The sequence below is a fragment of the Crocodylus siamensis genome, chromosome 4 (genome assembly GCF_052110815.1).
Source record: "Crocodylus siamensis isolate JL-2025a chromosome 4, ASM5211081v1, whole genome shotgun sequence".
NCBI classification, from domain to species: Eukaryota; Metazoa; Chordata; order Crocodylia; family Crocodylidae; genus Crocodylus; species Crocodylus siamensis.
Genome location: NC_143398.1, coordinates 99,496,776 through 99,524,369, shown reverse-complemented (window position 1 = coordinate 99,524,369; position 27,594 = coordinate 99,496,776). Strand labels below are relative to the sequence as shown.

At 42.3% G+C, this 27,594-nt stretch overlaps 1 protein-coding gene across 3 annotated transcripts in view; it reads right to left on the bottom strand.

Annotated features, from left to right (window-relative positions):
• The window catches only part of LARGE1 (LARGE xylosyl- and glucuronyltransferase 1), a 438,357-nt gene that overhangs the window by 201,519 nt on the left and 209,244 nt on the right, over positions 1-27,594 (bottom strand). For all 3 annotated transcript variants that reach the window (XR_016441840.1, XM_090043139.1, XM_090043138.1), the window contains exons 3-4: positions 18,377-18,678; positions 11,699-11,781 (exon numbers count right to left, since the gene is read on the bottom strand). Coding sequence is in view for 2 of the 3 variants with exons in the window: in XM_090043139.1 (XP_089899265.1) it covers positions 11,699-11,781; positions 18,377-18,678 (385 nt within the window). In the remaining variant the exon portion in view is untranslated. The remainder of the gene's footprint in view (positions 1-11,698; positions 11,782-18,376; positions 18,679-27,594) is intronic.

Here is a 27,594-nt window from a genome sequence, read left to right as displayed (position 1 = left end):
AGAGGAACATTTAATTTCAGATGCTGGGTAAGATGGAAGGTAGCTGATACTACTAAATTGTGCCACACAAACAAGAACAAGGGAAACTCATGTGAGTTTAGGCCAATGTGCTTCCATTATATTTTGATTTGGTTTCATTGAAAATGTCAAAAGTGTTTCTTCTTCCCTGATCCACATCCTAGAAAAATATTTCTCTCCCTACACGTTGTTTTTATTTTGACGGTGTTCAATGAGAGAACCTAAATATTAGTGTCTAGGGAAGAAAGAAAACAAAAATCATACCATATGCATTCAAGAATGTATAAAACAAGCAGAATATAATAAAATAGTTTGTCCCAGCAAAAATAGAAGATCATTATGGTGACATTAGGCCAGTCTTCCAATGCCAGAAAGACAAGCTTTCTGCAACTGGAATCTAATGTAGCACCACTGAAGTCATTCTCTTGACTTCAGTAGGGGAGTGAATTGGGTCACATGCTCAAGGAAAAGGTATACGAAGTACAGTTAAGAAGCCTATCAAGGAATGGAAAATCAAGGTGGTGGAATAAGGTAAGGGCTTCACTTAATCTTATTCATTTATATGAAATGAATGAAACCATGGCAGTACTCCAATGAGAACAGAGAGGGTTTTTAATCTCTAGCATGCCCTGGCCTGGGGAGGGGAGAGGGAATGCTAGAAAATAGATGAATAGCTACTAGAATCCCAATACAAAACCAAAGGGACCAAAACAATTATGTCTGCTTCATCCGACCAGCATGAGAAAAGAGGAAGATACCATGACTCATCTAGATTTCCTAGCAAGAGAGACTAGGCACCTTGCCAGAGGAAAGAGAGTAGCAGAGATTAGAAAAAAACATTTCACTGGCAGAGAAAAGGCCAAGGGAAACAAAGTACAGCATCAGTGAATCTGAGGACCAGCAAGGGAAAAGCTCAAGGTGAGCGCCCATAAGTATAAGAATTCTATAGGTTCTTCTACCCAACAGAATTTGAGGTTGATTTCACTTCTGAAGTGATATTTTGCTTGGTAAAGCAAGAGCAACAGGAAGATGTTCCCACCTTTTTGAGTCATTAATTCACATCATTCAAGTTATGGTGGAGAAAGAGTAAAACTGAGAAAAACAAATTAGTTTCCTCTCTTTTCAAACCAGGAAACATTTAATTTGTATATAAGGAAATTCAGATGTCTACAAGCATTTCATACTTCTTTTAATGACTTAACGCATTTGAAACTTTAATGGAAATATGGACATTTTCTTTAGTTTAGCTCCTGCTGGGTAAAAGAAGACAGACATAGCTGTATTCTTAAAATCACTTTCAAGATGTTAAATCATGGTGAAGATTCCTTTAAAGGGATGGGATGTGTCAGATGCAAAATGGAGGTTTAACAATCATGAATGTATATCACCAGCACAGGTTCCAGTGAGCTGCTCACAGATACAGCCAACCTGTGCTACCATGGCACACCTTCTGTGAAGTGGTTTTAACTATGTAATCAGACATTGAACAAAACCCAAAATACTTTATTGCAATGCTGAAATCACACAAAAGCCTTTACTGTTTATCTGACATTCCTTTGTTGCTGGTTAAAAATAAATGGGTATAAACCAGCCATGAATAAATTAGCCTATAACAACAAAGCGTTGATGCTAGAACAGGCTTCCAATAGAATCAGTAGGGACAAAAAGTATTTAGCTACTTAATAAAACAGAATTCTCTTGCTTTATGAAAGGTTTCATACAATGTGGTTGCCTACAACAGCAGGGGATGGAGTGAAGTGATGCAGGAAGTCACTTCTAGCCCTTTGTTCCTCAAACGATGCAGGATAAAGCTTTCTGGAGGTGGAAACAAGAACTCAGAAGACCTGTCTCAAGTTAGCAAGTTAGGTGGCTTACTTTAAGCCACATAAACTTGAGTCAGGTTCCACCATGTGCAAACATTTGTGCAGACAGCTGGAGGCAAGTAATTCCAGGTGGAAGAGGGGAGCTGGCTGGTCTGGGAGGGCAGAGGTGCTGCCTAGGCCTGGGGTGTACCAGTCAGGCTAACCTCCTGTCTGGCTGTGCCAGTTTGTTACAGGCTTTATAGAGGTCTAAGGCCCTATCTTAACAGTCAATCAAATCATATAACTGACTATTTTTTGCACACAGTTTAAACACTGCTTAGAGTAGATTCCATACAGAAGGGGCCTCTAACATTTGAGCAGACCAAGAGTATACTAAGGAATTATTTTTTCTGGAATGGGAAATTTGAACACCAGGAGTTTTTAAAATTTATTTTTACAGAATGGGTGCCTAAAGATAGGCTCCTAAACCCATGGCTTGATTTTTAAAATTCTTGATTGCCTATTTACTTCAGTGGACCTTAAGGGGCTGAGCAATTCTGGAAACCAGAGAATTCATTCAGGTTGCTAAATATAGACTTAAGGTTAATTTTAAGCACCTGTGTTAGAAAATTTTGGCCCAAAACTTTATTTGGCTTTTGAGGAAAGGGATTTAAAAATACACCCCCCCCACCCCGATTTGATAGCATAAACAACATCTAAGAAGCATATCTATCCTGGGGAAAAAAATCATCTTCCTCAAAATCCAGATGAAGTTTTGGTCCATTTTCTTTGAAGTAGCCACTGTCACAGAGTTAAATATAAAAATGTGTAATAGAAAAAAAGAAACGGGCAGACAAGTTTCACTGCTGTCCTTTTTTTCTGTACTAATAGGTAGCTCAATTGTTAGCAAGTCTAAAACAGCTGCTTGGTTGCATGATCCTCTCTCCCTCCACAGCTGAAAAAAAAAGTATTTTCTAAAAGTACATAAAGGTCAGTAGCCCAGGGGGTTTATTTCCAAAAGCTATACTTTATTAAGAGAAACACAACAAGGTAATACTTTTTATATCTATAACAAATGGATACAAAAACTTCAAAAAGAAATTATAACAGACAGCTGGGGAAAAATCTGTTTCAGTGACCATATGACAAACCATCTCTCACACGGAGAGAACTTCAGTGGAAAAATCATTGAAGATTTTTCTTAACCCTACACGTAGAGTATTGATTAAAAACTACCTGCTCCCCAAACTTTTGGAGAGATCATAAGGTGGAATGAACCACCCCCTCTCATATCTTCTTGTTTTGTGCTGACATAAAAAAACTTTGGAAATTAAGTGAAGTGTGTACAGATAACCTATTTCACTGAGGGGGAGGAAAAAACCCCTATTTTCTCCCTTAATTCTATATTGTTATGGATGAAAGCAAAGCAAAAGAAGATGAACTATTACAGATGTATCTAATGGAAAGAACAGGTACCATATTCAATTTTTTGAGGAAAGAATTTCCGATTAAAATAGACTGACAAGTTTAAGGAGATAAAACAATGACAGAGGTCTTGGACTCCTAAATTAAATCCATTACAGCAAAATGGTCTCCCTGGGATATAGACATGACTTGACACAACATTTAATTACCATCCAGTATTGACTTGTGTCTTCTATTCAGAAATTAGATGTTACTCACATTATATAATTGATCTTGGTTTATGGCCATTCTGTTTGGGTTAAGAATGTTCAATTACTGCAAACATTTGTGCCTCTGTTCAGTTTTAAGCTTGTTAATCGTGTTATTAAAGTTATTGGAGCAACTTAAAAAGTTTATTACTAGATGTTTGCAGGATTGAGGCCTACATTTGCTCATTCAGGCAACAATGCGTTTGGTACCCTTTTAGAGAAAGAACACACAACTTGTGAAAGATCTAGAGAAGAAATACTTAAAAGTACTCCAGGTAATGCAAACCTATGGGGGCTGGAGGTGGAACTTAGCAACATAGAGTAGTGACATGAATTTTTTACAGTATTTGTGAGGAATGCCACAACATAATAATGTTAGACATATTGGGGGGAAAAAAATTAAAAGCCTAAGTAATTCTGAAGCCTAACTCCCATTTTCAAGTAACTTGGGCCAAAAAAGAGATGCATAACTAACTTGTCTTGAAAGTCAACTGAATCCAGGATCCTTTATATCACATTAGAAAACATAAATTTAGGTACTTTCAAAAAAATTTCCCACTGACTTAGCCAACCCATCAGACACTTGTAATTACTTAGTGTTTATTCTTTTGCCCTGGTAAAACTATGTTTAAAGCTTTATTTAGATCACAAATGAAATAAGATTTGTAGTCTCAACCTGGCCCTCTCTGGAAACTTATCAGCTGCTTGTACATGCCATGGGGACTTATTCCGTTTAGTTCTCCCTAAACTGAAACAGTGGGTTTTTAAAAACACTGCTTCAATTAAGGGGGAATTAAACCGAACTAAACCCCCATCCTTAATTGCCTCTTCGGTCCAGAACACACACACCCCACACACACACACTTACTTTGTTAGGTAGTAAACTAAAACATCTCAGGGGTGTTTTATCTTGCTATGTACCACAGTCATTTAAAGCGGAATATGCCGCTGAGCATGCAAACAGCAACACCATTAAAGCAGACTATACCACTGAACGTGCAAACAGCAATGCCATTAAAGTGGAGCAAAAGAGCATTTAAGCCACTTTTGTGGCATGTACAAAGGCCCGTCGACATCACAACACTTTTATAAAAACTGGAATAACTAAGGATTCAGATGTCCATGACTGGAGAGCAGGAATGTTACAAGCCAGAATGAAAGACTGACTCTAAAAGCTTCCCCCACGCAGCACTGTCAATGCATATTTATCAGTCTGAAAACTGCTATTTCAGTTCTGGTGAGTCTCCCTTGAGAACAGACTGTCAATTATGTCAAACTGTGTTAAAAGCTGTTGCAATTGTGTGACAGGAGCATATGCTTTCTAAGACAAAACCAGGACCAAAATTTCATATGGGAATGAAGTACAGTGTTGAGCCACTGGTGTGTTCAAGTAAGGAAGACTCTAACCTCACTAAACCATACACCTCCTTTTCTTCCTCCTCATAGTCTTCTTCCTACTCCCTGGGGCCTGTATACAAGAACAGTCTCTCAAATGGCTTGGACACGTTGCTTTGTCTCTGTCTCATGAGCTCCATGGTATAACTAGAATCACAAACTCAGTGTTTGTAGCTGGCAGAGGAAGAGCTGGGGAGAGCTAACATACTCCGTATACCAGATTTTCTCCACCTTCACAAATGGGGAAAAGCGATAGTACGCTCCATCTTTAGAAACTCCTGTAGACTTCATTCCTAATGACCCAGCATTCCTGCCGTCTTTTGTCTTTCTTTACTGCACTCCAGCACAAAGGTAGGGGCATAATAAATATGTAAATGCAAAGGAGGGAAGGTGATTAAACTGACACGATGTTCTTTTCTCAGAAATTTGCCACAGACTGTATAGGACAGTCTAGGGACCTCTATTGTATAAAAATACAGTGACATTCCAGCTGAAGCACCCTTTAATTGCTAAATCACAATGAAATGCCAATAAAAGCATGGTGACATCTGCATGACTACCAGATAAATTCACTGCAATCAGTGCTGTTCCAAGGAACCCTGAATGAAGCCTAGCAGAAGAGTAGACAATGAGTGTGTTTGTTTGGAAGAAGCCAATCACTTAAATAGCAGGATGTGTTTGAGGGGTGATAGGGAAGCGCTGAGGTGCATTGGCAAGGCTGTCTCAGAGGAAGTTACTCAGTGTCTGTCTATTATAACAGGTCCATTTTCTTGCAATCTATTATTTCAGTTACACAGCACAATTTTTCCATTTTTCTTTGTTGCTGGCAGTGTTAAATCCTCCACCTGTTAGATCAGGTCTGGCTGAACATTTATGATCAGAAGCATCTACAGAAAAGACTTTGACAATATGCTTGGAGGCATGTACATTTTACTCTTTTTAAATATATATTTGAGAGTGAATATAGAGATCATAAAAGCGAGGCATTAATAACATCAATTGATAGCCAGATATAGAGCAAGAAAGATTCTGCCCTACCATACACACACAGATCCCTCTATGCAACTAATCTCTGACCTGTATCACCCCTGGCTATTCAAGTCCCCCAACAAGATACTGCCAACCATGCTAAATAATGTAGTGCACATATAGGGATTAGGAAGAGACACCTCCAAGTCAATTTTCACTTGTGACCCTTCAGTAAGACTTTAAAGCAAGAGCTAACACGAAATGTACTTACTTTCTAAACCAATCAGCTGTTCCCACCTGACTCCTCATAATGAACCAGTAAGACCTGAATCAAGTTTTTTATCCAGTTAAACAGCTCTTACTAAGGAACAAGAAGCCTTTTTTTCTATCTCCCTAACCTCTAAAATGCATGCCATTTTTTCCAGATGGCATCGTTTGGACAAAGAACACAATTCAAGAACCTCATTTTAAGTTCAAACCAATTTTCAGCTAAAAATATCTGATAAGATTTCTTTTTTTTTTACTTTCTCCTTACTAGGGTTACCATATTTCCAGTTTTAAAAAAGAGGACACTTGTTGGGGGGTGGTGGTAATATGATGTGGGGGGGAAGCAGTGATATGTCCATGCTGTGCACTGCCCCTCACTCCCAAATCACAAGCACCCCCAGCCCTGCTGCTGTCCCTCACTCTTAACCCTGCCCCCCAGACCAGGCTAGTGTCCTTCAATCCCCAATCCCTGGCCTTTTAAGCCCCCCACCCTGTCCCTACCCCACAGATTTACCTGCATGCAGCTGTCAGGGCTGCTCTCACCACTCTGCCTGGCTGCATGCCAGCCATCTGCATGTGCACATGCAGAGCATGTGATGCCCCTCGCCTCCAATTACCCTCCCCAGCCCTAAGCAGCTCCTTGCTAGGGCAAGCTGCAAAGTGCCGGGAAAAACTTCTGATGCTGAGCACAGCAAAATGTTTTTTTAAAAAAACCCCATCCAGATGGAGATGGGGGGACCCCAAAAAGAGGAGATGTCCAGGAAAATCCAGAGGTATGGTAACCCTACCTTACCTGCCCCTCTGAAAAAAAGTGATACAAGGAGGAAGTGTTGCTAAGACACTGGTCTGGAGTCAGTGGTTGTTTACAGTGCCAGATCCCCTCTTGCTTTTTCAGGAAGATAGGAAAGAATTATGCAGACATTTCTTCCCTTCCCCCGCACACTGTTTCTCCCCCCCCGCCCCCACAATATTAGCTTCTAGTTATTCCGCAAGGCTGATTTAGATTTGTCCTGATTTGTGTTTCAGTATAACAAGATGTTATACTGCATTGAAAGTAGGGAGAGGGTTGATTTAAGTAAGGCTTAATAAATGTGTTAACTAAAACCAACTTAAGCTTGACCAAGCAAGGCAAAACCTTGAGAGAGGCTGTATTGGTAGACTTAAAGGACAATCACACCCTAGAGGGAAATAAATTCCAGGAGGCTCAGAAATGCCCATATTGGTATTTTTTTTTCCTTTTTTTTTTTTAAAAGAATGTAAATACACTTCCCAAACTATTCATGGTGAGAAGTATTTACAACGTTGTTGTCCCTCGTTAAAAGTAAGAAAAAAAGAACTTGTTTTCTTTAAGTAAAATGAAAGGAAACATGCACAATCTTTAGGCAGTAAGGTGCCTATTGGTTGTAGAGCAGCAGGAACCACGAACGAAGTAATGTGGAGCCTTCAAAAATGGAGAAAAAGGCTAAAAGATGAAGGGATAAAGTAGTTGATCTCTGGGAAGAAACAATCACTTCAACCTAAATATTTTATGTCTCCAAAAAAAGTCGTTAAAAAGAAAATCCTAGGCATAAAAGCGCATGATCAATACAATGAAAACTCAGTTTATGTTAAATATTTTAAAGTTTTAATAAAGAAGAGATAGATTTTAACATTAATATATGTTTAAATTTTAAAAGTATATCTTAAAACTTGATCGAGGCTCTTTTTATTGCTGTTCTTTCTGACACGTTCCTTTATCGTGCTCATCTTGGTAGAAACAGTTCTATGAACTGATTGCTTCTGTCAAATCCTTCAAAGATGATTTATTAATAAGGAAAGTTTCTATTTCATGCCGTGAATATAAGCACATAAGAAGTGCCATATTGGGTCAGATCAATGGACTACCTAGGCCTGCATCCTGTCTCTGACAGTGGCAGAAGTGGAGTGAACAGTGTATCAAGGGTGATTTATCCCTGTCATGCCTTCCATAGTATCAACCATCATTGCTTTAGGGATGTCAGAGAATACACTCCTGAGAATCTCTAGTTTCCCTCTGAAACTCTAGAAATAGTATTTATCAAGGCATTGTCTAAGCACAGAGTCATACAGAGTGTTAGAATTTAGAAGTCTCCTTCGTTGCGAAGTCTACAGAACAACCCCTGCACCAAAAATCAGGGTTGTTCAAAATTGATTGCAAAACCCCTCTAAATATATTAGAATCTCTTAAAACATTTAAATGAGAAACAGAAATGCTGAATCCAGCCTTTTACCCAAAATTTTAATTGCAGGCCACGTACTTTTTTTATATAAAGAATAATGGAAAACATCTAATTTTTCAGTACTGGTTTTACAAATATGGCACAGTAGGCATATCTACATGAGATGCTTTACTGCACAGTAGAGCCAATTACTGTGCACTAAGCATCCATGTCTACACGTGCAGACACTTACTGCACAGTAACTGGCTCCAGTCATGAATAAATTTGCTACAAGCAAAAGCAAGTAGCAAATTTACTCAAGATTAATAACAGTGCAGTACATTTGACCGGGAGCAAACTTTCTACTGGTCAGCAGGGCAGCACGAGGTGGTAAATTGCCCCCTACCCGGGCACTAGAGTCTAGGCAGGGACAATGTCCCCATGCCCTGGCAGCAGGGAGCTCCCGGCCTCTGCTCCCCAGTCTCAGGGAGATTGTTCCCAGCCGTAGCTCTGCAATCCTGTAGCGGGGGCTGGGAATAGGCTCCCAGCCCCTACCCCACAATGGTTAAGTGGGGGCTAGGAACTGTCCCCAGTCAGGGGCAGCTCCCAGGCCCATGCCCTGATCAGGTTATCAAGGTGTGGGGCGTGGAAAGAGCTGCAAGAGGGGCTGGGACCTGCCCCTCCCCTGCAGCTCTTTCCAAGTCCCCTGACCCTGATTGGGAAGCTGGGGCCAGGAGATCCTTGCTGCCAGGGCAGGGGGACACTGTCCCCCTCTAGGCTCCAGTGACATTGCAATCTCCCAGTCCCCGCAAGGAGATAGCTATTTCTCGGCCCCATGCTCCCTGCCCATCCCTGGTTTACTCTAGAGTAAATGCACCCCAGAGCAAATGCATGTGTAGATGTGCCCAGGAAGTCATTACCATGTTAAGGGCTTGTCCAGGGAGCTAGAGAAGAAGGGGTCGAAAGAATATGCTATTGGCTAAAGAGGCTGGCAGTCATCACAGACTTTGAGAGACCATCTCTGACTCTAGGCAATCCTGATATATCATCAGGATCCTCTACTGTGCCTGCCTGGATGGTCTCATTCTGCTACAGTTTCCTCTAACCTGAAAGTTGCAACAGATTTTAGAAACCTGATACTAAAGTAACATACTCCAGGTTTTACTCTATAGTAAATTTACTATAGTGAGCAGCAAACACACAGTCAGCTTTCCCAAACTTCCTGTCTGCAATATGACTTATTCTGTTATAGTGCCTAGCCCCCAGATGGTGGAGGAGCCAGTGTTTATTGAGCAAACTGCTACTTTGGCATAAAATTGACTTGCGGTATGGACACATGACATATTCTGTATAGCAAATCCCTAGATAGTAAAGTTACTAAACATTTTTCATGTAATAACTTTATTCTTGATTTCAGTGATTTCCTACACAGTACGTATGGAGTATCCCAATCCACTTTTACTATGTGGTAAAGGCAAATTACTAGGTAGTAAATGTGTCACATGTCTGCCCTCTCAGGTAAGTAGGAACTTCAGTTCCAGTCACTTTCACTTAGGCATAAATTAAAATGTTCCCAGGCTAATTGGAAATTATCAGTGTAAATTCACCAACTACAGTCAATCCTGCTGTTCTATAAATCACTTGCAAATGTAAAACATGCTTTGGTAAAAGCAGTTAATATATCCAAAATATACTGTGAGGTCCCTTCCAGCCTGACTTTCATATGATCTCACAATAGTCAGGGTTGCTTTAATTAATAAAAATATTTTTATTTGCAGTTTTGTGTGTTTAATTAAATTCCAGTTAGCATCTAAATGCAGCTGCTTGGCAAATCATGAGCAAGGAATTAATTATCTAGTAAATAAGCATGATATCATTCACCATTTTCTACAATTCTAAAAATGTAAAAGTAATAAGATCAATCCACCCTGGGAAACTCATGACTATCATACTGGCCAATAATGTCTCTTTGAACTCCCTAGCTGTTTCTCTGTATAGCTCTGTTGTCTCTCATCTAATACTTAAGACTGTATGCCTGCAATAAGCCTGATTTAAAATGAAATAATATCTGCACTTTATCCCAGCCATGCACTTGGTCCAATAAAAGATATCGCAGACCAAAATCCTTGCCTGTCACATAATTCCTGGACCATCATGGATAAAACATCACTCTCTCACTACCATAACATCCCCACAGCTTTCTGTATCAGTTTAATTAAATTGGTCTAAAAAAAATCATACCTCATGTTAATCCAGTTCAGCTCTGCATGTTGACATGTCCCAAGTTTCTTCTAGTTTATGCCTTAGCTACTGTGGCCATATTTCAAGCTAGATTCCAATACTCGACTCACACTTAATACTCCACAAAAATTGTCTTGCTGTCCTGATTTTATTATCTTGCCCCCTGTACAGTCATTTTAACCCATGCAAATAAATGCAGGTGAGAATAAAACACCACTGTTCTGACTGTCCAAGCTGTAAGAATTATGCCTGCTGACTTCAAAAGGACCCTCCTACTGTCAGATAATTTTCCCAACAGAGGAGTATGGAACTTGCATCCCTTGCAAAATGTTCTCTAAGCACACTTCATTGGTCTGTCTACCCTGCCTTAGTCAGAAGGGCTGATTTCTTTCTCTCTGTCCGTTTCCAACTTCGTTTCTATCTAATTCTCCCACAAGTAAAAATCTCCTTTTTTGCCCCTTACCAAGCTGAACAACTGACATGAAGTTAGCATACATCATTGCACACCACTTCAATTTTCTGGAAGTACCTCTGGCCATCACAACTGGATATTCTGTCTTCCTTGCCTTTCAAAATTATCAGCTCTCTAGATATAACTGTGTTAAATGTGTTCGGGCCAGACTGCGAAACCCTCTGGTGGAGACTTGCAAACAATTCCACTGAAGCCAGGAGGCTTCAGAATCTGAGCCTTGGCAAACACATTACTTATGGTAAAGATGTCTCCAGCAAAATCAGAGTGTAAACTGAAGGCTGGGATAGCAGAATACCCAGTATATCTCAAATTCCTTACTACTGCTATGCCATAAACTGCTAATAAGCCTGAGCTTAACAAACATTATTATTATTATGTTATTATGTTATTATTTTACAGCACTTATGCATGATCAGCAAGAAATAGCCCTTGCTCCCATAATAAAAGCTGTCTAACAACTGCACCAGACATCCCAGGAGCCTCCTAGATGAGTCTCACCAAGGTAGAGTTGGAGACTCTGTTTGGAATACTGTTGGGCAGTCATCCTTTTTTCCTTCCAAAGATATCCATTATTTTCTGTAGCCTGGGAAAGAGACCTGACTCTCTAAAGTAAGAGTTTAAAAGAGGCAAGACCTTACTATATTAAATTCAGGTACACACCATACAAAGGATAGCCATTTTTACCTGTGAAATAAGACTGATTTGACGAGTGTGACAACATCCCGACTAGCGTTGTACCCAGCACAAACAATGGCAACATGGATGGTCTGTGGGAGAAGAGAAACAAAAGAACAAAGATAAAGCCCTTTCCTTGTGCTCTATCATTCAGTAAAGAGAAAACATACATGACAGTGCTATTATTTAGTGTGGCAACGGTTAGAGATTGGAGTGGGCGGTTGGCAGCTGTTTGCAGCCCACTCCAGGCAGTTTGTTAAAAACATCTTAATTGAGTTATAACACCATCATCATTCCAAAGTCATTACTGTGCTGAAACTGCATCTGATATCTGAAAGGAACTGCATTTATTACTTGAGTATGTGTGTGCATATACTCACATACACACAACACACACACACATACTACCAGTGCATATTATTTCCAGCATACAAACATACAAATGTATTTCAGATACTACTTAAAACTTCTATATAGAGGGTTATAAATGCAAGTTGGTTAACAGATATGTTCTCAGGGGTTTCATACTATTTAAAAACTAAATATATATTTAGCTTTTAAACAGAGAAGGAGCCAGAATAGAGCAGCGTAGTGAGCAGGATAAAAGTTGTACAGCCTCTTCCCACCTTCTTTTTAATCTGAAGCAGAGGTTCAGCAAGTTCTTCAAGAAAGATTAGAAAAGAGTGAAAAGAGGTGCTACTGGTTCCCATCATGCATATAATAATTGTTCACTACTGGTAACTTATTGTACGTTCTACTGCGATGCTTAAAGCAAGCCAAGAGCAACCTCCTGCAAGTCCCATATGAGCATCAATTCATTTGGTGAAAATATGTGGGAGGTCATTCTCAGCAGTCACACCTCAGTTCTGGAAGTCTCTCCCCACTACAGCCCATCAGAGCCCAAGCCCAGACACCTTCAGGAAGTGTTACAAGACCTTTTTATTTTACACGCTTTTAGCAGGCAAGGTTAAATTCTAGGGCACTGCTTGAGGAATCTGTCATTTATTACATGCTGTTCTATTTTAATATTTTATCCGCTTTTGTAATTTATCTTGTTTTTTCTGTGAGCAGCTTTCAGCCTTTTCTGGGGAGGGTGGCATATAAATCTAATATAATAAATAAATGAACTTGGACATTGCTATTCAGTTCCCCTCCTCTGGAATGATTTCAGAACATGCCACTCAGGTTGCTCTGGGAAATTAATTCTTGCAGATGTTGACTTTAGCTTTCATCCTCCCCACGCCCCCTTTTTCCCCCTTTTGCTTAATCAATACAGAAAGGAGGAAGGGCTCACCCTGCTGACCAGAACGAAGCTGTGAAAGATGGAACACCTGTGAACTTGCATACAAACTTAGCTGGTATCCAACTGAGGCTTGGTCAGCTGGTTTCTCAGGGACACAGCTCTTATTTTCAACAGAGAGCCCACAAGACTGAGAACAAATCTGGAATTAAAGGCAGGTTGTGGGCTGCCCACCACATTAGGTATAAGACAGATGATCTTTATTATGGCAGACTCGGGGAATGATGCTGTTAAAGTCCTCGAAGCTTTAAATTCATACTGAAGTCAGTGGGAATTGGGGGTATGCAGCATTTCTTAGGATCAGACCTTTCATTATGCTTATGCCGTAACCAGAGTAAAGAAGTTTGGATGCAAGACTGCCACCAATTTAAACTATATGCATAGGTTTGGATTCCTGCACAGCACTGACTGCACTCCTCTTATTAGTCTCCTGCCTGGCTGTTTCCCAATCTGTTTCAGGCTTTATAAAGATCTAAGGCCTGTGCCTTAACTGTCAACTAAATCATACTAGCTGACTAATTTTACACACAGTTTAAACAGTGTTTATCTGGTGATCGTAGATCAGGTATCATCATTCTAGCCTGGTTGTATGTGGAATACTGCTTTTAAGAATGGTTCTGCCTGATCTGTCCTGGCCCTAGAAAAAGAGTTTCTACACTTTTCTAGCATGAACCTCCATACTGTCTAACCTACCTTCCCTAATCCAGATAGTCAAAAGCTAGAAAAATATTGTTTCTGATGCCATTCACCATCTACCAGCCTCCTACATCACCATTCAAACCAGGGCACAATAGAGACAGCACTTTTTGCTCTGGTGAATGAGTTCCTTCTGCTGATAGACAAGAGAGTGCACGTGCCTCCTGCTAGACCCTCCCACAGCTTTTGATACTATTGCTTCCTAGGATATTATGGAGAGTTACTACAGGGGATCGGTTCTCCATTTCTAAAGCCTTCTCTGGCAGAGTGCAACAAGGCTCAGTCATCTCCCCGTACCTTTTAACTTCCATATAAAACCAGTGGGAAAACTAGAAAGGCAGCAAAGGCAGCAGACTCTGCAGGAAATCAGCTATTCTGTATCTGTTTGAGATTAAAATATAAACTGCACTATCTCCCAGATTTCTCTGTGCCTGTCCAAATTCAGCACTTGGATGAAGAGAAACCAGCTAGAGCCAAATCCCCTGCCAATGGGGGCGATACTGGTAGGAAGCAGGAAGCACTTCAAAGATCTCACCTCCTCTGTAATATTCCACGTTATCAAGGGCATTTGCTCTCTGATTACTAAATTGGTGAGCAGCTTTGGAGTCCTTTAGAATTCCTCATTGCTACTGAACGCCCATTTCCAGCTGGTTACAAGACTGTATGCCATCCTATGAGCCTGCTTAGTAAATTAGGTCACTGTGAACAATGCACTCTCAGGTCTGCTCTCTCCCCTGGACCCCAGGTCCCATTCTAATCCTTTGTTTGGCTATTCAGAACCCTTTGTGAGACTGGTCTAGATGAGAGTTCTCTGTCTATAGCCATGAATTCCCATATCACTCTATTCCCTGGGAATAATAAATCTACTTACCAAGCTGCGATGTGTCCATGAGTGCTAAACAGAGACCTTTCAAGAGAACTGCATTTAGATAATGGAGCCCACTCCACCAGGAGATTAAAATGACTATAGACCTACTTTCAGAATAAGATGTAATTCATTTCTTCAGCATAGGCATTTTTTGTTTTACTTACACATACAAGCAAACAAAAATCCTGTGTAAATTAATCAAACTGTTTCTCCTAAGCTAGGGACACACATTCAAAAAGCCTGAGCCTGAATTGATTCAATCATTGCAGATTAATTTAACCTGGCTAGGCTGAACTGGTTTGAAACTGGACAGACATTTTCTCTGGACTGAGGAAATTCAGGCATGTGCCTGCAGTGGCTCAAGCTAGAAGGCAGGAGGCACTACAGCAGGGAGCTGAGCTGTGAGGGAAGTGGCCAAGCCCCAGCAGGACTCTCTCATTAGAGAGGTCTGCCAACACGGGCGCAGGCTTTTTCCTGCTGGCTGCTGACGGGGCAGGAGTGTTGCCAGCCCCCAGTCCTGGGCTAGCACTGAGGCAAGGGGGGGTATGCAGTACATGCATCTGTTGATGATACGGAGCTTTTCAATCTCCCTTCCTGCATCATCATACTGTCTGCAGCAAACTGACAGGTGAGCAAGCCAGCCAGGGGGCTGATAACAGTCTTTATCACCCAATTAGCAAAACAATAGCCTCTCTCCACATTACTTCAGGCTTCTTAAACACTTATCTGTTGACCTGCTGATTAGCTACCAAAGCCCTAAGCAGTCACTGTTCTGATTGCCTATCCCAGTGAAATTGGAGAGAGACACACAGACACCTCTTGTCATTAGCTAGCATACCACATGCTGGCTGTAGTCCCTGCTGTGGTAGAGAGGAGGAAGGGATTTCTGCTTAAGCAACGAGTGGGGGGGTGGGGGGCAGAGAGGGGCACAGTGAAGCCAGCAGACCCTGCAGCATTCATGAGCTGCCTGCTATTTTCAGGTATGTAGAAAAAACATTTAAAGCTGCATCTATATCTGAATCTTTCCAAACATCTCCAAATCGATTTGGAGGGTTCTGATTCGATTTGGAGAGATTAAAGGGTCCTCCAATTTGATTCAGATTTGGAGATTCAGCCACCAAATCAGGCCAAATCTCTGCCAAATCGAATCAGGGACTGAAGCTTCACACAGCCCTAATAGCCAACATATACACTAGTGGAGCTTACATTGGAGGTTTACTTCCATTTCCCCCATAGTAATTCCATACCTGACTGGGATAAATTAAGCTGTCTATCCAATCCTTTCTTACAGTAGCATAAAGGCTGATTACACCAGCATTGATATGTGGGGAAACATTCTTTGCCTCCCAGTCTGTAATAGCAAAGAATGGAGAGGTGCCCTGATGTCATCACAACCACCAGTCACAGAGCTCTGTTTATCTCCATAAACTGCTGAGCTTGCCTTTCCAGGATACCCTTCAAGTCCAACACACAAGCTTACATTATCAACTGAACAGTTGTAATAGGGCCTAACGTAAACTGGTATCTGGTCTGGAATATGTTAGCATCGTCACAAAATATTAACTATGATCAAATAAATATCATCACATAGCTCATATGCTATCTGGGATTTAATATAAATCAAATTTAATTGCATTTTCAAATATTTCATCATCACTAAAACTGTAATTTCGTGACTATGATCAACAACTGAGTCCTAGCACTTTTAACCTCTCACAGGGCCATAAATTTGCCTCATTCTTTTGTATATATTCCCAAGATGTTTGTCCTTTCTCTGTGCCTTTACACCAGCAACATAAAAAGAGAAACATAAGGAGAGACTGTCCAAACTGTGGAAAACTCTGTGTGTGTGTGTGTGTGTGCGTGCGTGCGTGCGTGCGCGCAGGTGCAGGCTCAGAAAAAAAAATATTGCCCTTACAGGCAAACACAGAACTGGCATCTACAGTAATAGGATAAATGATGAGCCCTCCTGGCAAATCTGATAATAAGGAAGTTAAAATTAAACTTCCATTGCTCTCACTGAATCACTATGTGAATTCCTTACAATGAGAAAGGAAAAGCTATTTCATTATCAAAATAGTGTGTGGTGAGATATGGGCATGACAAACACAGCAAGGTTGTATGTTTTATATAACCATTGCCTCCAGCAAGATGCTAAACCTCACTGAGCAAGCAAATATATTGGTAAAAGACATTATAATCTGGAAGGCCACTTAAACTATTCTCCTTTTCAGCAGCTATTTTCTTGCCCTAAATTGGTTGGCACATTGAATACCCTAGAACTAGGACTCAGCTAACCAGAAAAAAACCCAGCACTGGAAAACTATATTTTACTTTAAAGGGATATATCACATATGTCAACTGAATTGAGAGCAGGTCTAATTTAATTTGAAGAGATAATTAGACCTATTTTTAATTCCTCAATGCTATTTTCTCAACTTATATCTTTCTGTTAAGGAAAAATAAGATAAAAAATGGCTAATAGGTATCACATCAAAAATATCAATTTCTTGAGCTGGGGAGGTCTATTTTTGACACCTTCCTCAGTTCAGATTGCCACATTTTGAACATAAGCACAATCTAGCTGTACATTTTGTGGATGCAAATTTATGGGTGAATAATATAGAGCATGTGGTTCTGAATTAGATATTTGGCACTCTACTAACAGAAAATACTCTATCCCTCCTCTGGGAGCAGGCCCAGGGGGTTAAGTGCAGCAAAAGCCTGGAGCCCAGGAAAGCATGCCATCCTGACCTCCATGCTCTCACTGGCTGGTGGCTCCACTCCCAGTGAGAAGCCACTGGGGATTAACTGTAGTGACAACACGGAACCCGGGAAAGCATGCCTCCCTGGATCCCATGCTCTTGCCATGCTAAGCAGTCCTTCCCTGCCCCAATTTCCCTTCCTCACCAGGAACAAGAGGCTGGAGAGGTGAAAGGGGGGGCGGGGGGGGGGAAACGACCATGGCTTCTTCACCTTCCCCCAGATTCTCCTGGCTAGGGGAGAGCTGACTAGATATGGAGCAAAGGCTTAATCCTCTGAGAAGAGGTCCCCATGCCTGGTTTGGATCCCCCAGGGTCCTTGCAGCTGGTAGCATGTTTCATGTGAGCTGGGCTCATACATTGGCGGTGAGTGGGGGTGCCAGCTTGGAGCCAACACCATCCCCTAGGCAGTAGCACTTGGGAAGATGGAAAGTTTGTTGAGGGTAGGGGGCGGGGAGCTGTGCATCCTGGGATGCTGAATGACTGAAAATTTGTTGCTTTATCTCCATGAAGCATAATAACAATACCCTATCTTGCACTGGGTAGAAGGGCTCAAAGATAATTCTCCCCTGAAGTGGAGTAATTTTAAGATATTGATACCTTTACAATTGTTTAAATGTAATCTGTAACACCACCATCAGTCTAATTGGAGCTGTCCAGCTGGTAGCCTACAGGCTGCATCCAGCTCATGAGGGCTTAGCAAGCAACCCACAGGCTCCTGCTGCTGTGGGGCCTGGGATCTTCAGGAGAGGGCAGCATAGCAGGAGGGGGCTGCGTTGCCTGCATGGGAGAACAAACGGAGTACCTAGAGGTGACTCAGAAGTTGGACAGCTCCCAGTCAAATAACAACTGACATTTACCCCACAAAAAAAAATTAATTCCAAGCATATCAAAAGGGGGATAAAAACAAGGATTACTTTAAAGCTATTTAAAATTAGCGTACATGTTCCTTTAAGAGAACTGCACTTTTTTTTTTTTTTTTTAAACCAGCAAAGGATCTGGGTAAGCCAATCCTGGCCACCATGCTTTTGCTGTGGGTAAGACATTTTGGTTGGCTTTACCTCACACTTTTCCACTGCTGGCTGCTGCCCACACTCAGAGCTGTTTCCTGCCACGATGCCAGCCCGCAGGCTTTCACTGTCACCAGTCCCTTCCTCCATGGAGTAGGTTTTTGAGTGATTCCCACGACGATGTGATGGGCTCCGACTCTGTGCCAAGCTGAGCTGTTTGCGAAGTGCTCGGTTCTCCTCCTCCACTTCCCGCATGCGTACTTCCAAGCTCTCCCGCTCCCGCTGGCTCGAGGCCGTGTAACGAGGACTATGGGGTTGGGACTCGAGCGGAGACAATGAAACCGGCTTTCCATCTGCAGGGCAGAAAGGGATGATTTATGTATTAGAGCAGAGTTAGCATTTTGTTTTATATCAATAACACGATGCAGAAGTTTATTACACAGACTGAGGTTCCAAGTCAAGAAAGCACATAATCATGCATTTAGCTCTACACACATACTGAAGTCATACTGACTTCAAGTCCCATTAACTTCAGGGGAACTTAAACCCATACTTAAAAGATGATCTTATGCTTAATATGTTGTTACGGGTAGGGATGCTTGCCAGGATGAAGCCCTGATCTGGGAAGACAGTCAAGAATAAAAAGGTTTAATAAAATTACAGTTAGTAGGGAAATATTTACTTTTTTTAAAAGGCTGCAATAACACAAAGTAGATTTGCCATTATCCCAATGTTCCACCCCTCAATAATCACAGAATTTCTAATGTCATATCATGTTGAGCAATATCCCCAAATTATTTTCTATCACTTAGGAATAGAGTTTGGATATATGTGTGACTCTCACTCCCAAATCCACTATGACTGAAATTCCCAAATCATACTCTTTAAAACTCCATTTTTTGCTCTGTGTTCTGTTTGTCAGTATATATATATATATATATAGTTAAATTTGACTCAAATTTGAAATTTGGGTTGGATATGGAAAATAAGAGTTTGCCTGCAAAGCACAGAGGAAACTTTCTAGTGTCAAACCACTTCATTTAAATCCTTTTAAAATGAAATATTTCTCTTGGAAAAAGCATTTTCTTTTAAAAACTGACCTACAACAAAAAATGGGGAGGGAGACCAAGGGTTATTTAACCTGAACAAAACATTTTATTTCAAGTTGAATGAATCAATTTGAGGAGACCCCATTGTTTTTGGACAGCTTCTGCCCCTCCCCTATCCCCCCTCCAATTTCTGTTTCAGTTTGACCTGAACCATTCCCCCCAACCACCAATTTTTTGATTCAGCTGTCAAATCAGAAAATCCATTATCTGCCCAACTTTACTGCTTCGTATCCATGAGCAGGAAGACAGTTATATGACATTCCACTACCATGAGCGGGAAGGAGCGCAGGGTTCACACTGGTGCCCCAGGGCCAGGGTCGTCAGGGGCCCAGGGCACAGCGCCAAGAATACAGAGCCTGGGCTGGCAGAGGCTCTATGGAGCTGCCTGGCCACATGCAGTCCAGGGGCTGACTGGGACTGCACACCATCGGGGGTCTCTGCCTGCCATGAGCACCCCAAGGCTTTGCCACCTGCTGGTGGTGGAAGGGGGTGTGCACAATGAAGGAGATGGCCAAGTGTGGGGGAGCATGTTTGTAGTAGGGGTCCCACACACACACCCCATCATACACATGCACCCACACCCCCATATACACACATCCACACTCACACCCCCTCACACACCACAGCCACACTCTTCCTCCACACAGTTTCATAGTTTCTAGGGTTGGAAGGGACCTAAGCAGATCATCGAGTCCGACGCCCCGCCATGGCAGGAAACAATAGTGGGGTCAAACGACACCAGCAAGATGTTCATCCAACCTCCTCTTAAAGACCCCCAGGGTAGGAGCCAGCACCACTTCTCTTGGAAGTTGGTTCCAGATCCTAGCCACCCTGACCGTGAAGTAGCGCCTCCTGATATCTAGTCTAAGCCTGCCCTCTGCCAGCTTGTAACAGTTATTCCTGGTCACTCCTGGCAGTGCACGGAGGAACAGTGACTCCCCCAATGCCCGCTGATGCCCCCTGACTAGTTTATAACAGGCCACTAGATGCCCCCTCAGCCTTCTCTTTTGGAGGCTGAACAGGTTCAGGTCCCATAGCCTCTCCTCATAGGGCCTGCCCTGCTGTCCCGATCATGCGAGTGGCCCTCCTCTGGACCCTCTCCATGCTGTCCACATCCCTCTTGAAGTGCAGCGCCCAGAACTGGATGCAGTACTCCAGTTGCGGCCTGACCAGTGCCGTATAGAGTGGGAGGATCACCTCTTTGGACCTGCTAGAGATGCACCTGTGGATGCATGGCAAGGTGTGGTTGGCCTTCCTGACTTCCTCCCCACACTGCCGGCCAATGTTCATCTTGGCATCAATGATGACTCCAAGATCCTTTTCTGCCTCCGTGCTGACAAGAGGGGAGTTCCCCACCGGTAGGTATGGCGCCCGTTGTTCCTCCCCAGGTGCATCACCTTGCACTTGTCTGTGTTGAATCTCATCCTATTCACATCCGCCCACCCTTGTAGCCTATCTAGGTCTGATTGAAGCCTGATACTTCCTTCTAGTGTGCCCACATCCCGCCACATCTTAGTGTCTTCAGCAAACTTGAACAGGGTGCTTTTTACCCCCTCATTCAAATCACTGATGAAGATGTTGAACAGTGCGGGTCCAAGGACTGAGCCCTGCAGAACCCCACTGCCCACGTCCTTCCAGGTTGAGAAGGACCCATCCACTACCACCCTCTGGGTGCCAGTTAGCGACCCAATTGACTGTGTGGGTGTTGACACCACAGTCCCCCAGTTTCTTAATGAGAACGGGGTGAGAGATGGTGTCAAAGGCCTTCTGAAAGTCCAGGAAGACTATGTCCACTCCTACCCCTGCATCTAACGGTCTGGTAATCTGCTCATAGAAGGCCACCAGGTTGGTCTGACAGGACCTGCCACTAATGAACCCGTGTTGGTTGCCCCTAAGCATGCAGTCCCCAGCTGGCCCCTCATAGATGTGCGCCAGCATAATTTTCTCAAACAGCTTGCCTAGGATCGAGGTAAGACTGACTGGCCTATAGTTTGCTGGGTCCTCCTTCCTCCCCTTTTTGAAGATTGGAACCACGCTGGCCCTCTTCTAGTCCTCTGGGACCACACCAGAGCACCACGAGTGCTCATAGAACCGTGCCAGGGGTCCTGCAATGACCTCGGCCAATTCCTTTAGGACTCTAGGGTGGAGATCGTCCAGGCCAGCTGACTTAAACACGTCCAGCCCCTCCAGAAGCCCTCTAACTAGTTCCATGCTAACCTTTGGCCCAGGTGTGCCTCGCCTGGGGCCCGGGCGGGGCCCCAGCAGGGAGGTGGCTGTTCTGATCCCTACTTAGGAAGACAGAGGCAAAGAAATCGTTAAACACGTTAGCTTTGTCGTCTGGTGTGACAACCAAATTTCCCAACGCGTCCTGCAAGGGCCCCACGTTACCCAGGACCTTCTTTTTGCCCCCTATGTATTTAAAAAAGGACTTCTTATTGTCCTTAATCTGAGAAGCTAGTCCTAATTCCATCTTTGCCTTGGCCTTCCTAACTGCCCCCCTACAACCCCGAGCGACTCCAGAATAGTCATCCCTGGTGATGACCCCTTCCTTCCATTGGGTATACACCTCCTTTTTAGCAAGGGGACATACCCGGATGCTCTTGGTGAGCCATGGAGGCTTATGTACTCTCCTGCTCCCTTTGATCCTCATTGGGATTACCTTTCTTTGCGCTTGGAGGATCACCCCCTTAAGTAGCAACTACTCTCCTTATGCCACACCCTCCCCGCCACCCTCCCCCTCACAAACTCACAGCCCACCACCAGCCCCACACCCATCCACACACACATCTCCACAGACCCCATACACACCCACCCACACCCCCACACACACATCCACACCCACACGCATAGCCCCCCCAAAATCATGTACCCATCCACCCATACCACACCCCACAAAATATAAAAGTAAGATTTCATTTTCAGGTTTTTTTTGCAATCACCTCTATGTGCACTATGCAAATACATATAAATCAGGACAAAAATATTTTTTGAAATCAAATTAATTTATGTTGTAGCAGATGTTTGATTTTTAGAATATAATTTGGATTTTTTTTCAGTTCCAAGATGGCAAACGCCCTTGCCAAAAGGTGTACTTCTGAGGGCAGGGGGAAGGACTTCCAATCGCAAAAGTCAGGGGGCAGACAGCAGGATTTTCAAGTCCAAGATGGCAACCAGGGGGCGGGGCGCCTGTCAAGGGGCAGGGCTACCCTTGCAGCCCTTGACAGCTCACCAAAACTTGTTAAATGCCCTTGAGCCAAAATAATTGCCCACCCCTTTTCTAGTCCAACCGCATGCTCAAAGCAAGACTATCCCCAACTAGATCATCCCAGCCAAGGCTTTGTCCAGCCGGTTCTTAAGAACCTCCAAGGATGGAGATTCCACCACCGCTCTGGGTAACCTGTTCCAGTGCTTCGCTATCCACCTAATGAGAAAGTTTTTCTTAATATCTAACCTAAACTTTCCTTATTGCAGCTTCAGAATAGGGCTCTTTGTTCTGTCATCTGTCACTCCTGAGAACAGTCTCACTCCATTCTCTTTGGAACCCTGCTTCAGGGAAGTGAAGGTTGCTATTAAATCACCTCTGAGTCTTCTTTTCTCCAAACTAAATTAGCCTAGTTCCCTCAGACTCTCCTCATAAGTTGGATTGGTAAGATTCGATTTTTATTGGTAAAACACCGATAAACGTCAATTTCTCCTCACACTCACAGACCGACGAAAAAATATTTTCATTGTTAATAACTGAAATTTGTGGAAAGGGGACGTAAGAAAAATTTTGACTGGAGTATACAATGACAGGGGGAGCAGTCCTAGAGAACCGTGTTGACTGTAATTTGGACTGCAACTCCCAGAAACCCCAGGGGACTGGGGACAAAGGAAGAGCAAGTGACAAAGCGGAGAAGGGAGATGTGGATGAATGGAGCTGGGACGGATGACAGCTCTGCTGTTTGGCTGGCCACAGTCCTAAGTAGTTATGTTTGTCGTGGCGGGTGGTTAAACTGCACTATAATAATAATATACTGTCATTAATAAATTGTCTGCCTCCAACACTCCTAATTTTGCACAATCCTGAAAATTTAAATCAATAAAAACTGATATAAGTGCGTAAAAATATACAACGATATCATCCATCTAAATTATTAAAAAATAAAAATTGAATTCTGCCAAGCCTACTCACAAGTCATGTGCCGCATCTTGCACTAAGAGACTTCTCAGAAATAACTTTCCATTGCTGTATATTACAAAGGCTGCACTGTTTCCAGTCCTTTCACTGTTTGGTCACATTGCCTTTACCATATATTCACCAGATTGTGAGTAGCTTAGAAAACATAAAAGTCATGTAGTTACTTCTTAGATCTCTTCCTTGTTACCTCTTCCTTATTTTCCTCATTTGCTGACTCATATCTATTTTCCTGCTAAAGAAATGTTCACTACCTGCTTTCTTGTACTGTATCTTACTTAATGAACAGTGCTAAACTTCTTAAACCAAGGTTATACCAAACTACTTCAAAAATGAAAATCTCATTTCAAACTACACATACACACACCCGTATACATATACATACACCCACATGTATACATACTTACGTGTACATATACACTGTATTTACTCAAATCCAGGACAAAGTTTTTTTTCCCCATTCAAGGTGAGGAAAGAAGCCTTTTGTCATGAATTCAAATAGTGAGATTGTGGGGGTAGATGCAGCTGCTGCTGCTCCGGCTCCAGCTCCAATCCAGGCTCAGGGTCATAGCTCCTGGGGCACAGAGCATAGGCTGTCTCTGGCCTCTGCCCTGTGCTGCTTCTGCCTCCACCCGCACCCACCACTGCCACTTCTGCAATCGCTGCTATGTGGCCAGGCAGAGGCCAGAGACAGCCTATGCTCTGTGCCCCAGGAGCTATGACAGAGGGTAAGTGACAGTGGGGGAGGGGGCAGGCAGTAGGGGGTGGTAAGGAAGCACAAGTGGCAAGAGGGGGCAGGTGCCAAAGGGCACAGGCATCACAGAGGCAGACTGCAGCATGTGCTGGGGGTGTAAGCAGCAGAGGTGGTAGGCACCACAGAGGGCACCATGGGGCAAAAAGGAGGGGGTGGGGGATCACTGTAGGGGGGACACTGAAGTAGCAAGTGTTGTTGGGGAAGAGGCAGCAGGAACAAGGTATTGGGAGGGGTGAGGGGCAGGGATCATGTTACTTGATTACCCCACCACCTACTCTACCACCCGGCTTCCCTGCCACTGCTTTCCCTGCTGCAGCAGTGGGGGAGGTGAGGGGATGAATTTCAGGTGACCCTCCAGTAATTAGATTTTATACATGGAAAATTATAGCCAATTTTAAATATTCTATATATAGAATCTAATTACTTGGGGGGGGAGAGCATCTTAAATTTAAAGTTGAATTAGATTTGGGTAAATATGGTATCTAATATATATAATAGGAAGATAATTTGATTATTTACTTATTCCACATACAGACAGAATACACTTACCCACAAAATGAATATTTTAAAATATTGATAATTTTGATACATATCTGACTTTGTAAATAAGTCTGATGTTTGTTTATTGTTATTTATATACTGATACACAGTTGAAGTAAACAGATATTTAAGATTTAAAAAAATATTGTTTTGTTAAAGTTGAAAAGTCCACCATGCAGAAGTTAGACATGTTATTAATTCTGATATTAGAAAAACTTTAGTCAGAGATGTAATGGCAGCACAGGATGGCCTATTCAAACTAATTGTAATTAGCTAGTCTTGGAACCAACAGCAGCAAAACCACAGAAATACTTTTTTCAGCATAGGCTGTATAAACCCACCTGGACTGTGGGTACTTAGCAGAGTGGCCATCCCATGCTGAATCCTGATCCACCCCAGCTTCTGCCTTATTGGTACCTGAGCCGGCTAGACTTCAGGTATCTGTGCTGTAATTATATCTCCAATTACTGTGCAGACACAGCCTAAGGTTTCTGAGGCAACCTCAACCTATTTCCTTGTGAATTTAGATTATGGCCCAGTGGGCGTATCTACATGTGGCTGTACAGCACCTTCGTTACTGAGCTGTCATTTAGTACTTCCTTTTGGAAGTACTAAAAGATTCTACAGTAACAGCTCATACTACACTGTGCTGGATGCGCACGGTTATTTTTGGCCGCTACGTTGCCATAGCATTGCACTATAACAGTTTTTGCCAATAGACGCTACAGCACCGTAGCATCTTGTGTAGACACACCTCGTAGGTACTGATCACATCCTGTTCTTTTTATATATCATTCCATCTCGTCAGAACAAACATTTAGTTACTTATTTTAGGGCTGGTTAAGCATGTAAAAAAATCTGAAAACTCCTCATTTCATTGAAATTGTTGTATAAAAAATAAAAAGAACTCTATAGTCAGTCTAACAGCAAAAATAAATGTCATCAACATTTCCCTTTTTTGCCAAAATTGGAAAAAAAATTGAAAATCTATATATTTTAATATTCAACCTATTTTCATTTACTTTCTTCTTCAAAACAGTTGACCCATTTCTACACAAGTTTAACAAAAGTAATTGAACTTCAGACAAAAAACAATTTAATCAATTTGCTTAATTTGTCAAGTGAAAAAGAAATGGTTAGTATTAGGCAACCTTAGTTACAGATGTCCCTATGATCTCTACTGGCCTTTGACTAGCATGTGCTTACTTTGCTGTAGAAAAAAATGACAGTGGAATCATGTAATGAATTCTTACTGAACATAACTACTTGAAATAGAAGTATTAAAGGCAGAGAGCTCCCCCAACCAAAAGATCTCAACAAGGGCTCCTAGAGCAACCACAATTGCACAACACCGCATTATTGCCAACTCTGATGATTCTATCCTGAGCCTTGAAATACATGGTGTATATTCAAAGCCCTATTGCTTGTAGGCAAGTGACTATGTGAAGATCTTAGCTTGCATTTATAATCAAAGTAAGCTTGTAGCCTTCAGGATGATGAAAAAACAAGCCTGAAAATGTAAGCCAGATCTGGCCTTGGAGGTTGAGCCATGTAATCCACCCTGCAGGTCTCCCCATGGATCCAGAAATGTGATAGTGGTGGACTGGTGGTACTTGACACTTCCACCGCTCCTCTGCCACCAACTTCCTAAAACCCACATGGCTGCATCCAGGTCCTGGTCTGCGTCTGGCCTGTGGGCCAAAAAGGTTGGGCCCCACTGCTGTAAGTAGTTCTTTCAGGTATGTACAAGTAAACAAATTGGACCAAGTTAAATGCAGGGAAAAATACTGCATACCAGCTGGTCCATGGCAAGTATTTTATTTGCTTGTAGCCACTGTAATTTAGCAGTTGTTTCATCTGAAAGTAAACTGCCCAGGTTTAGCCTTCCCTGACTGTGGGATAGAGACAATGCATCAAATCAATATAGTCAGGTCACCTTACATGTGGAAAGACCCCAGCCCCTTTAGCTTGGTATAAACGATTTGTCCACACCCTTAATATTTCAGGGCATCTAAACACAACAGCTTTGCCCCCTTGCTTATTTGAATTAGTTCATTCACCATTTTTAGAACAACACAGGAACAATGTTTTCACCTGGCCTTTGAAAAAAGGTAGATGGATTGAGGTATAGGTTGATAGAAGGGAGCAACAGTATTTGATTGATTGCATATGTTACTTGATAGACAGGTTGAGCTGATTGTATTGCACTTTGGTTCTGTAGTTTTAAATAACTGGCAGGGTGCTTAGAGGCAATGTCTGTATGCTTTTCATCCAATCTAAATCAAAACAAAATAAAATAACACATAACGAGGACTATGTGACTTTGGGCTAAGAGCTTTCATTGACAAGAGAATAGGGAACAGACAGTGTGCTGTGAGGCAACTAGTTCACTTTTGAATGCTGCAATAAATAATAATAATAAAGCTATTATTTTTATCCTTCATTTGGGGCTGTTACTTCATGTTCACACCTTGGCAGTTTCAAACTTAATATTTTTTTTATATCAGTGTCAAGCCTTTTAGCCCAATCCTTCTGTGCTAATAAAATTGTACCAAGGAAATAAAAATCACTTGCTAAATTTCACTGCCCACAGACCACAAACTAAACACTGAAACCACAGTAATTATTTCACGGTAGACAGAAGGCAATGCCTCATCATCACAGCAGGTCTAACAATTCAAGGAATCTG